General features: G+C 34.0%; 1 protein-coding gene, 1 long non-coding RNA gene and 1 pseudogene across 2 annotated transcripts; 1 reads left to right on the top strand and 2 right to left on the bottom strand.

Moving 5' to 3' along the window:
* The first annotated feature begins 3,895 nt into the window (after positions 1-3,895).
* On the top strand, positions 3,896-6,294 carry LOC148566806 (uncharacterized). Its single transcript, XR_015880671.1, has 3 exons — positions 3,896-3,967; positions 4,338-4,734; positions 6,106-6,294. It is a non-coding gene; the product is annotated as an uncharacterized LOC148566806 (long non-coding RNA).
* A 1,292-nt stretch (positions 6,295-7,586) lies between these two features.
* LOC148566805 (leucine-rich repeat receptor-like serine/threonine-protein kinase BAM2) lies at positions 7,587-8,639 on the bottom strand. The gene is made up of 3 exons (XM_088483206.1): positions 8,478-8,639; positions 7,829-7,955; positions 7,587-7,627 (listed from the first exon to the last, which is right to left on the bottom strand). Exons 1-3 carry the CDS (start codon positions 8,637-8,639, stop codon positions 7,587-7,589), a joined length of 330 nt encoding a protein of 109 aa, XP_088339332.1.
* Positions 8,640-10,631: 1,992 nt separating this feature from the next.
* Positions 10,632-12,744, bottom strand: LOC107636167 (pectinesterase pseudogene; annotated as a pseudogene).
* Between the last annotated feature and the right edge of the window lie 308 nt (positions 12,745-13,052).

Raw genomic sequence — 13,052 nt, 5'->3', positions numbered from 1 at the left:
TAACATCCTGACCTCAAATCCAGCTTTGAAAACCACTTAGCTCTACCAAGTTGATCAAACAAATCAGTTATCAAAAGAATAGGGTATTTGTTCTTGATGGTTAGCTTGTTAAGTGCTCAATAGTCGATGCATAGTCTTAACGAATCATCATGCTTCTTTTGGAACAAGATTGGTGCGCCATAAGGTGCCTTAGATGGACGGATGAATCCAGCATCATGCAAATTCTTGATTTATTTCTTCAACTCCTCAAATTCTGCCGGTGCCATCCTATAAGGTGCTGAGGCAGGTGGCTTCTCTCCTAACTCTAATTTAATCTTATGATCCACCTTCCTCTTAGGTGGTAGTTGCTTTGGCAACTCGAGAGGCATCACATCCTTATTTTATTCAAGGACTTCCTTGATTTAAGGAGGAATGTCTTTTCTTTCAGATGTTGACTCCTCTTGTAATAGAGCCAAATATGTAATCTCTTCCTTCTTGAACCCTTTCTTGAGTTGCATAACAGAGGGCATCGGTGGTCCTCCAGCTTTAGAGACTATAGATACCATGTATGGAGATCCTTTCTCCATGATGCATACTATGTCGTAGTATGGCATGGGTGTTATATTTGCCTTCGTTTGCAAACCGAACCCAATGTCTATTTTGAAATCGTCCATGGGTGCTACTGAAAAATCCACAAGACCCTTCCAAGAACCAAGAGTCATCTCAATCTCTTTTACTACTTCTTTAAGGGGTTTACCCTTGGTATTCACAGGTTTGAACCAGCCATTCTTTTCGGTGATCTTCAACCCAAGCCTCTTTGCTTCATCAGGCGTAATGAAGTTGTGTATAGCACCAATGTCGATCATAGCCATGACGGGTTTATCATTGATAAAAAAGGCTTTGACATACATCAAGCCTTTCTTTTCTGCAGTGCTTGCCTCTTTGCCCTTCACAACATTCATGAGTTAGACAGATCTAACACTCTCAGTTACTTGCGATTGAGTCTCTCGTTCCTCGGCGATAGATGCCAAAGTCCCTAACTTGGGACAATCCTTCATTTTGTGTGGTCCCTTGCACACAAAACATCCTCTTTTGGGCACGAAAGCCTTCTTCTTTTTCTCATACTCTTTCTTTGAAGAGTACTTCCTTTACTTCTTGATTAAGAAACTCTTTCCCTTGTATTTTTCACCTTTAGTAGAACTAGGCTTGGAGGAAGACTTGGATTTAGAGTCTCCCCAATGATACTCAGTGAGTGATTTAGCCACCACGATAGTCTCGTCGACATCCTTAACATTTCTTCTTTGTAATTCTTGCTTTGTCCAAGGTTGGAGTCCATCAATGAAGAAGAACAACGCATCCTCTGATGCTAAGTTGAGGATTTGAAGCGTAAGAATAGTGAACTCCCTTACGTAGTCGCTAATCGTACTCTTGTACTTCAACTCCCTCAACTTCCTCAACTTCTTTCTTGCTTCATAGACCATATTCTCAGGGAAGAATTGTCTTTTCAACTCTCTTTTAAAATCTTTCGATGTGGCTATATTGCAAGTACCATTTTTCATATCTACACCCTTTCTCTTCCACCATAAAGTAGCATTATCAGAAAGGTAGAGAGCTACAGTGGGTACCTTTATTACTTCTTCAACCACCCCTTGGCATTCGAAATACCTCTCCATTTGCCACAGGAAGTTCTCCACCTCTTGAGTGTCCCTTACGCCCTTGAATTTCTTTGGCTTTGGGAGATCAATCTTTGTTGTCTCCCTTATAATGGTTTGTCAGAATTTTGCCTCCTCGAACCAAACTCAAACTTCCTCGAATAGTTTCAAGAAATTCTCAAGCTTATCTTCGATTTGGAGCATGCTTTCTTTGAAAGCATCTAGTTCTCCTAACATGTGAGTTTTGAGGGTCTCCTTATCATATTCTATCCTTTGGAAGTGCTCATCCATAAAGGATAGAATATTCTCCAACATAGAAATTTTCTCTTCTAAGAAGTTAGAATCCTTATCTCTAGGTTCACTTGAAAAATGGGCCTTCTTGCCTCCTCATTGAGAAGAAATAGCATCCCTTCTCCTTTGAGACTCAACATGCTCCATGGTTACACTAGAAGCCATATCCACAAACCACTTGTGCTCCCTCTTGAACCTTGCTTTGATACCAAATTATCACAACCTTCGGCACACTTCAATGCTACCGTGCCGACACTCGAACTTACTCAACCTCTTGAGTTAAGATCAAGTTAGCCTAATTCTCAGTATTTAACAAGAAAGCTAAGAACACAAGAGAAATGAAGCTTTAGTGGAAAGAACACTTTATTACTCACGTGTTTATTACAAATGACTCATACACACAAACTCTAACTCTCACCCCCTATTTATAGACCTACCTCCTCAATTGATGGTTAGGATTAGATCTAATCAACGGTCTATATTAATCATCCAGAACCTTTACTACAAATATCTATCCTACTACATTTTTTTAAATACTTCTAGATTATTCCATACTACTCTTTATACTTCTATATACATCCATACTCTTCTAAAATACTCTATGACATTCTAGAATCTTCTAAAATCTTCTAGAGTATTCTAGGATTTTTTAGCACATTCTAAAATCTTTCGAACCCATCTAAAGCATTTTCAAACACTTTAGAAACCTATACAAACACCATTAAATTTAACTTTCTAAAATTTACTGTAACATACAACTACCAACGAAAAAAAAAAGCTCATAGTTGAGATTTTGGTCTTTAATAATTTTTTATTATTGTATAAATTTTCAAAAATTATTTTTGTCACAAATTAATACTTCTATCAACTTTAATGAAATTTATAATATGCAAATCAAAACACATAAATTCTTAACAAATTTTATTATAAAATAATTAAATTTTAAAAATATTATTATATGATAAATTTTAATCTCCTTACAAAAGAATAATTCATCTCAAAAACTTTTGAAATAATAAACATTTATTTATTGAAAAATTTTAGCATGGTGCGAACACGTATTCATGGAATCAAGAAAACAAGAATTATACTTTCTTTGATCATTCAAAAGTAGAATTAAAATGAATTATTGAATTAAAAGTAATCGAAAAAGAGATAAGGAATATGATCCGATTCGGTCCCTTTGTATGTATTAGTCATAGACTCATAGTTATTTGAGTTGAATAGAATCTCCGACCATATAATTTACAAACGTCGTGTCATATGCTTATCTTCTTCCATTGTATCTCATAGGTATGTCTGAGACAAAATGTATTTACTATATTTGGTTTTCAAAAATATTATAGTCTATCATAAATAAGTCATAAAATTAACTATATATTACCTATATTTATATATTCTTTTTAATATAGGATATTGATTATTAAAATAATAAAATTTGTTGCTCAGAATCATAATTTTTATATAACAAAATAATCAGATTCTCATAATAGAGAATAATCAACTTCTTTTATGAACAATCAAAATAAGAGATTTAAAAATTTTCTAACTTCATAATATATTATTATATTACAAAAATATTATACAAAAATTAGCTACTAAAATTAGTCACCATGTATTTATGTATGTTGTACAAAAAATTTGCACAAATGCTCGACGTTGAAAAGAATTCAATAATTAAAGTCGAAGATCATATATGCATGAAGCATATTATGATTGAAGAAAATAAAAATGAATTAGGCTTGATGGTTAAGTTACCTTATGTTTGGTGTCTAAATTTGCTTGAGGTTCAAAACTACTTAGCATCCAAGGTTACTTGAGATCCAAGACTATTTAAAGTTCAAGACTACTTGAACTCTAAGTTTACTTGAGATTCAAGGCTACTAAAAGTGTAAGTTTACTTGAAGTCTAAGAATAATCTTAGACTGTTTCTCTATAAATAGGATTAGTTTTAATATGCTAGGAGAGCTTCCATTCATTCACACACTCACTCGCTCTAAAAATTTCTAGTCATTGACGCACAGAAACAAGAGTTACAAGTCCACGTAAGTATTGGGAGACTCTATTTTTCTTTTGGTCATTTTTCAATTCTATTTTTTCTTTCTGTTATTTAAATTCTATCATTTTTATTCAATTGTACTTGTCAATTTCTGCACATTTTAATATAAGTCTTGCAATTTTTAATTCTTTATTTTTTGCACTTGTTCTTTCTTACTGTTTGTTTTTCTATAATTATTTTTTGGAAAAGTATAGGGAACCAAGTTAGAGTCTGCCAAATTTTACCAACAACAATTAATTATTAATTTTAAATTCTAAAAACAAAATTTAAATAATTAGTATTAAACAGAATTTGAAAGATAAGGATTAGGCAAATAGTAACCGCCCCATAAACGTCTCCACCTCTTCTTATCGCAGCTTCGGAAGTGCCCTGGCTTCTATCGCGCAGACCACTGCATCGCTGCCTCTGCAGTGCGCCGCGCACGTCACCACTCTCCCGTCGCACCGCCAGCTAATCTGTGTCACTCGCATCCATGTCGCTCGCCTGTCACATCCTCGCCGCTCGCGGTTTGCATATCCAAGGCCAAGCCCGCGTTTGCGCCACCGCGGCCTCCACCTCGACGATCCTTTGCGCAGTGCTGGTTCCCTCTGCAACCAATCCCCGTCGCCGCAAGGTGCTCTCTGCAAGCGCTGTTTCCTCCTCCGCTTGACCACGGTAGTGCCCTTCCTCTCGTGATTCGCGTTGCCGCCGACCATCACAGCGCGCTCCCTCTCTCTCGTATTCACCTTCTCAATCCTTTCTACTTCCTTTCTGGTGAGCCAATTCATCTTCTTTTACTTTTTCTTTTTCGATTTCTTTCTTTTTTCTCTAATTTAATTTAAAAATCAATTTCTTTTCTAATTATTTTGGTTGTTACAATATACATGTTGTGTCTATTATAGACTATGATGATGAGTGTGGCAGTCAGTGAATCTGTGTCAAAATTCATGATTTTATTTTTTTCTGGTTGTTGGTTCATTTTGAAATTTGCACTGTTTGTTGATTTTGTGTTATGTTGTTGCTAATGAAGATTTAGGTATGCAATTATCCTTGGAATATGATTTTACCTTTGTTATGAAGTTGTTGCCCTGTCAAAAATCATGAAAATTTTGTCGAATTAAAGATGTGAATATTATAAATTAGGTTAAAAGTTTTATGTTTCAGAATGTGTTTTTAACTCCTTAATTATCGATCTGTTATGATCCTTTTTTAAATTGACATAAATTATCGATCTGATAAAGGTTATTCTGACATTAGTTCTAGTCAGGTTTTTTCTCAACTAATGACCAATAAAAGTAAATAGAGAGATAGGATCAAACATGTTACAAATGTTGCAAATTCTTGCTAATGTACTAAAAAGTATCATTTATAAAGAGGTAATTATAGTTAGCTGCATTTACTTATAGTTTGTAATACAAATGTTCGAGTAATCTTTGTTTTTATCATGTTTTAAGCTTTATAATATTAAAACCTTTTTATGATATAAGTATATTCTTCTGCTTCATTTGAAAAATGAATAGTTTCCATAAAATCATGAATCTAATTTCTGATAATTACTTTTTCTTGTACAAAATATTAAGAATAATGTTATCACACATGAGGCCATGAATGAAGGAGCAATTTCTTTAATTTTTTTAAAGAAGCATTTCCATCAATTGCTAAATTATTGAACTATTTCTGTCTAACTTTATTTCTTTACATTACTTTTAGAGATGAGCTTTTCAAACACTGGCTAATAGTATTGGATAAGAAGATTCTTCTATTAGGATTTAATAGAAAAAAAAAAGTTAATTAAAAAGATAAAAAAACATGTTAAAAAAATCTGTTAGATAGAAACTCAAGTGGAACCACCTACAAACAAATTGTGAAAACTCTGTAGAACTATAGTTATGCAATAATGTTATTTCTCTACTCATGATTTTTATCTACTATTAAATATAATATAAATTTTATTTAAATTAAATTCATATTCCATCAAACAATAAATAAAATTTGAAACTTGGTTATTGCTTAAGGAATCCGACTTATTTTGGTATGAAGATAAGTGATTCAGGTTGATGATTATGTTTCTTAGTTCTGGAATATAGTTGTTGCTCGATTACATAAGTTACTAACCTTTAAATTTAATTTCCTTATCTATATTAGCGGATCATATGTTGGGAGGGGCAACTGAAGTAGATAGATCAAGACATCTTAATCTATATGAAGATCCTGCGGTGCCCTCTGATGCTGAGACCAAAATAATAACTAATTGATTTGTTTTAAAATGTTTCTTAAATCCTTTATGTCAAATATTTTGCTTTTTGCATAGGTGATTGTAAAGCTGTCAATATTTTGTTGAAATTAGATGCCAACTATAATGTATAGTGGTGTTGCTTACAAGTATTTTATTCATACATGATGTTTGCTTGTGTATTATCAACCTCAGAATATGACATAATATTCTTCTCAAATTTAAAGTTTATTGTTTAGTTTCATGAACCGTGAACTTTGGGTTGTAGTTAATTATGTTCAGATTATATGACAAATCATTATTTATTTCTTATTTATTTTTGTGGTCTTGATCAAAAGTTAGTCCTCTTTGCTAAAGGTAGGAGCTTGTATTCAAAGATTAGATCAGGTGCGCCAGAACGAATTAAATCTTACCTGATTTTAAGTAGTTCTGAAATTAATGACATATCCAATCAAGTTTTAAACAAAAGACACATTCATCACAGACACAGCCAAAGAAGTTTGAAACACAAGACACATCTATTAAGGACACATCTAACAATTAAAGACACATCCAAACATTAGTCGGTTAAAACAAAACAAGTATTTAATAAATGCAAAAAGACATATCAATTTCTTAACAGAGAAGGCACATTCACACTTAAAATTTTTTTACAAGAGATAACCAAAGAAAGTTCACAAGTCTTGAAAAGCAACATCGAAGTTCTAAATAGAGGACACATCCATTAAAAACACATTCAAATAAGTTTTAAACAAAAGACACTTTCAACAGAAGATACATTTATTAAAGACACATCCAAACAAATTTTAAACAGAAGACACATCCAATAGAAGACACATCCAAGTATTAACTGGTTAAAACAAAACAAGTGTTTAACAAAAGCAAAAAGATATCATCTAGAGAAGCATCTTTAACATATCAAAAAAATTAAATATCTCTACCGTCTTCATTTCTAACAACTTCTCCTTGTATGCTAATTAACCAAACAAAGCATCGTAAGAAACTATAATAGAATAATTTAACTAAAAATAATAGATCTACTAAGCTAGTACAATTTCTGCCTAAATGAATTCAAAGGACACAAGGGAATGTTATGACATTCTACTTCTCGTTCCGAAGAACATACAAGTTGGCTTTCAACAAGTTTTTTGAGCATCTCATTATTTGTAAGATCAGGTGAGGTAAGGGTCTTATAAAAGAATTCTCTATACAGCACAAGCTTTTGTTTCTTCTCTATCTATGCATCTCTTGGAAAATTAGAACAAGCCTTCTCTTAGGAATTCATGTTAAGCACCATGTGATCAACCATTTACAAGTTCTGACTTTGCTCCTAAATCAACAACAGAATAAATTTTCCATAGTTATAAACAAAGACTAGCCATTCATGACTAATTCAACATCTCATCATAAGCATATAGAGCGTATAAGCATACTCTGCAAGTGGATCAATTAGGTAGATATTAGCAATAAAGCTTCCCAAAACAAATAACTTGAACCTTAACTCAAATGGACACATTCCAATAGTCTAAACTAAGCTGCTAGATACTTATCATGATTCATGGTGATCATTACTTCTCCTTGAATGGTGATGTCATTCAATTTGAATAATATCCAAAAGTCTTCCAAAGAACTTACTCGGGGCAATGTATTCATATGATCCAGCAACCCTGGACATGGCACCGGCACCAGCACCAGCACCTCTGTCGCCCACCTCACACTGCAAGGTCTTAGCAAGCCCAAAATTCGCTACATGAGGCATAAACTCATGATCAAGCAATATGTTATTGCTCTTCACATCCTTATGAACTATAGCAGGCACACAATCATAGGGAATTAGTGTTTAGTAATGATAGATTTTTGGTAAATTCAATTCTATGTTGTTTCCATTATAGCATATAACTAATAAAAAGGCAATAAACTCATCATAACATATAGCTAAAAATAGAAAAGTTACACTAAACATACGTATAACCAAGTAACAAACACATAGTGGCAAATGGAAATTAAATGAAATTACATGACATGAAAGTCCAGAATCGAAATTCGACCTTAAAATCAATATACAACATTATATTCCCATTAAAATAAGCATGAACTAAAGGAGCTCAATGAACTGCAATTCAGAAAAAAGTTACAAGAAAATTATATGAAACTATCTCAGAAGAAACATCCAACTAAAATCAATGAAAAATCCATGAATCCAACAAAAATTAGGAGCATCACATAAGAACCATGAATACCAAAATCGAAATAGCTATTGTTACTTAAAAGCCTAACAATATACAAACCAATTGGAGAACACCGGGATGATTGCAGAGAGCGGCGTGCAACTGTCGGTGGCTAGACGCGGCGGGGCAGCGTGGACACAGAGGTGGTTGCTGTTGCGGCCTGGAGGAGACGATGCGTCGTCGACACCTTCAGACGAGAAGGACTCCCGCGGCAACATCTATCTTCGTGGGAACCAGCATCGGCGGCGTCGACCTCCGTGATAGCAGCAGTGGCGGGGATGTGTTATGGTGTTGAAGACGACGGCGTCCTCGTGGGTGGGCGGAGCAACTCAGGCTGCGCAGGTGGTAGGCGGAGGCGGCGCCGAGGAGACCTGTCGACAGGGCTGATGAGTATGCAGCGCTGGAAAAGGATATGGGGGTTGGGGGAGTGTATCCACAGTAAGAACAAAAGGGTATAGGGTAAATCAGGGTTAGTGTGGTAAACTAGTGAAATTAGGATTAATCTGGATTAATTGGGGATGTGCCTTTTGAAATTAAGTGGGCTTAGAGCCCAACCCAACTAAAGTTGGCAGATGTTGACAGAAATGCTGTTGGTAACGTAGCGGGATTATTATTTTTTTACACTTCTATTAGAAACGATCTCTAAATTGTAAGAGCAACTCATAAAAGGAGAGTCGTATCTGTTTCTTGAATTGAGATTTTGATACAAGTTTGGTCGACACCTCCTATCGAGGTCTAAAAAACAAAATCTAGACAAAATATTGTATAAATGCATGTGTGTTTAATTTTTTTATGTGTATTTTATATTTCAACATATATTTTATACTAATGGTTAATTTTAATTGCTAATTTTAATATATACCTAACATAGTCGATTATATTAATATTTGTTTTTATTTAAAATTTTAAATTAAAATAAGGGATATTTTACTACCACCGCCACCACTCCCAATGGAGTCGAACGACGAAAAGGACGAAGACGACTATGCTAATTATTGTTGTTGATACTATGTACTAGAACACTTATTACTTATTTATGTTTGGTACTAATTATTCTTAGTTTGATAATTTGGTTATTGTATTTGATAACTTGAATAACTTGTTTGCTTATTAATATATTCTAATTTTCGTTTAATTTCAAATTTTCATTTAGAACATGGATTAGAACAATGATAATTAAAATTTATTTTATTTTTTTGTATGATCGAATATATATTATATATTTATTTGAAAAAGAAAAATATAAAAAAAAAACATTCTGTTATCTTTACCAACAAAAATTCATCAAGATTTTTTTTTACAATGATACACAAATCTTTCGTCGGTAAATGAAAAAGTTCTCTCTTTTTAAATTTTAAACTCCACAATATCGACAAAAAATCCATTAATCAGTTAGTTGAAAAATTACTGATAAAAAATTCATCAATAATTTGTTACCTATTAAATTCTAAGTCTCAAAGTTTTCGTGGAATTTTTTGTAATAACGAGATAAAATCTATCGATAAGTTTTTGACCTAAACAACTCATCAATAAATTACCACGGATGAGATTTTTATTGTCAAATGAAGTCTATCTGTAAAACAACAGAAAGGGCCAATAAATCTACTTGTAATGACCTCTTTTCTTGTAGCATACCACTTTATAGGACATGTGAGAGTATGGACCAATCCAAATTTGAAATTTTTATGGTTTTGAGAACTAGGCCGAATAGGTCAATTTAATGTGCGGCACTTCTTTTTCCTAGTATATTATATAGTAAACAAAGATTCAGACAATGCTTTTTTTTTTGAGAAAAATGTTACTAGACTAAAAGAATATAAAAAGTTAGTTAGTATTAATACAAAAATACAAGACAAATATTAAAAAAGAACCAACATTTTTTCTATTTGTTATTGATAGTTTAATCTCTTTGAGAGAGGAAAGATTAGATAATATAATTAACAATTCCGTTACGTTACCAACAATATTTCTGCCAACTTCTGCCAACTCTTATTTATAATTGTATTTAATAAAAGTGTTTTTATGGATGTGTCTAATAAAAATGTATTTTTTATGGATGTGTCTAATAGAAGTATTTTTATAGATATATTTTTTAGATGTGTCTCTTTATACATGTGTTTAAAATATAATAATTAATTGTTGTTGGCAATAAGTTGGCAAATAATATATTGGTACTCTATACTTTTCCTATAATTAAAAAGTAATAAATGTTATGGTCTTAGAAAACCACTGTCAAAAGGAACACCAAGAGCGTTCAACCATTGGTCAGCACTATTGTTAGGTCCACCCTTGAGGAATTCAGCAACAGTGAATCGCATTGCTTCATTCTTGGTTATTATACCACGATATCCCTTCCACTTGATTCTTCCATGAACTGAAGCAGCTGGTCCGGTATTTCCATACTCACAAATATCTAAGAAGCCTTTCATCTCATTGCCATCATGAGGGGCCCATCCTTCCAGATTAATCCAATCACCCAGATATGATTCCATAATTACTGCTCTCGATCCTTCCTTCCATGGCCTACCCAAATAAGTCTTGATTTGATATTTGACAGGGTCAAACATTGAATCTGGAACAATCTGGCATTCCTGAATCACAATGCCAGTAGTCATATTCCTCTCGACGGTGCCATCTGCGACCAACACATTGAACTGAGTTGGCAAGGGCATCCTCACAATGAGCTTGCTTCTCTGGATCACGGCGGGGGATGTACCGAAGATAAAGTCAACTGTTCCAGCAATTTCGCAGTTGCGGTAGAATTGTCTGTTGGCTTGAACATACAAAGTGTCTTGATAACCGTGTATGTGGCAGTTATAAAAAGCTGAAAAATCTCCTACATTTCTGAGTGCAACTGCTTGGTGCCCTTTTGCACCAGCTGCATTCTCGAACCTCATGTCCTTCGCAAGAAACATTCCCGCTTTATTCACTACATGCATGCACATTCATTTTATTATATATTAATTAGAGTAATCATTATATATTATGTATGACTCATATTATCTATCGTGTACTAGATTTATTTCTGTATTTGTAAACTCTTTTTTTCCATATAGGATATTATGTCGAGTTTCGAGTGACTAGATAAAAGATGAGTTATACAAATATTTGTCGTGTATGTGTGTGCCTACGAGAAGATTGACGAAGGTTTATATGTAGTTATTTTTATGAAATTATTAGTTAAAAATTATTATCTAACCGTTCTTAGCTATCAATTTCACAAAAAATTACATGTGAGTCTTTATTCATATAATAATAAAATAGAGAAAATAAGGAATTACCAAAAGTGGCAGTTAACATGGTCTTGAGGTTGTGGGTGACATTGCTCATACTAGCAGTGACAATGGTCTTAGTAGGGCCATCGCCATACATGAAAACGTTCATTGCATGAGATGGAACCGTACAATTCTCCTTATAGATCCCCGTCTTAACATAGATAATGTACCTTCCCTGAAAATTCTTTGTCTTTGGGTATGAGTTAATTGCATCCTGAATCGTCCTAAAGTTTCCACTACCATCTTTAGCAACCACTACATTTGGAACATAAAACTTCACATCCTTCGCCAACAGCTTGCGATCTGAAGAGGAAAACCAATCGGGGAACCCCTCGTTATCAACCTCTTCGCGAAGAACACGCCCAGAAGAAGAAATGGGTTTCATTTGCACATGCACACCAAGATCTTCAATGATCTTAGCTAAACCAGTAACAATATCGAGAGTTATGATGGAAACCTTCTCAACACGATCCAAACTCTGGCTTTGTAGTTGTTCTTTGATTTTTCTCTCTCCTTCATTTTGATCTTCAAAAATGTCAACACAAGATTGCTGATATGAGATAACGGCGCTAAGCCAGTTCTTGAGGTCGGGGCTTTGCGTTTGCACGGAGTTAATGTCGTGATTGCTGCGAAGCGCATTGCTGAAAAGATCGAGGCTGCTCAATGCGGACTCCATGACTTCTTTGCAACCATCAATGGCCATCTTGATTCCATTGTCATCTTTGGAGAACTCCTCCTCAGTCGTTATCATCTTTAGGGCGGTGGTGACGCTGTCTCTGATATCGTTCACGGCGGCGTCGATATATGCTTTCGGGTCGGAAGAAGAAGAACCATCAACTTGGCTTAGAACCTCGCGACAGAGGTTTTGATCCTCTTGTGTGTTGCGGCACATGAGACTCGTGAACCTTTCTTTAGTGTTTTGCACTTCATCAGCGCCATTGCTTTTCTTGTTATTAACGGCCATGATGACCCCAGTGGCAACTACCGCCACAAGGATGAGCGAAAGTGAAACAACTATTGATACTATGATTTTTCTTTTCTTTTCCATTTATTTTTTATCTTCTTTTTTTTGTGTTATTGGAAAGCATTGCAGCACTTTCAAATATTTATAGTCACTCACAAGATGTTTGTTGAAACTACTATAGTTTATTAGTTCAGATAAGATTATGTTCAGACACGTTTAGAAACAATTGTCTATTAATAAGGTTAATTAATTGGTATTTTATTATAACCTTGATTAGATTAACTGGCATTGTGGTATGACCAACAATATAAATTGTTTAATTTTAGTACTAAACTGTTGGATAGAAAATTCGATAGTTAACAATTCAATATGAAATTAGCTAGTTTCGATCA

The sequence above is a fragment of the Arachis ipaensis genome, chromosome B4, assembly GCF_059453495.1.
Source record: "Arachis ipaensis isolate K30076 ecotype BB chromosome B4, ASM5945349v1, whole genome shotgun sequence".
NCBI classification, from domain to species: domain Eukaryota; kingdom Viridiplantae; phylum Streptophyta; class Magnoliopsida; order Fabales; family Fabaceae; genus Arachis; species Arachis ipaensis.
Note: the sequence above shows the minus strand (reverse complement) of the source record. Positions and strands in the feature narration are given on the sequence as shown.

Coding starts and splice junctions, on each gene's coding strand:
- LOC148566805 (XM_088483206.1), bottom strand. CDS start 8,639: ATGTTGCCGCGGGAGTCCTTCTCGTCTGAAGGTGTCGACGACGCATCG. Junction 7,956..8,477: donor CGGTGTTCTCCAATTGGTTT/GTATATTGTTAG, acceptor CTTGATCATGAG/TTTATGCCTCATGTAGCGAA. Junction 7,628..7,828: donor ATATGAATACATTGCCCCGA/GTAAGTTCTTTG, acceptor ATCCACTTGCAG/AGTATGCTTATACGCTCTAT.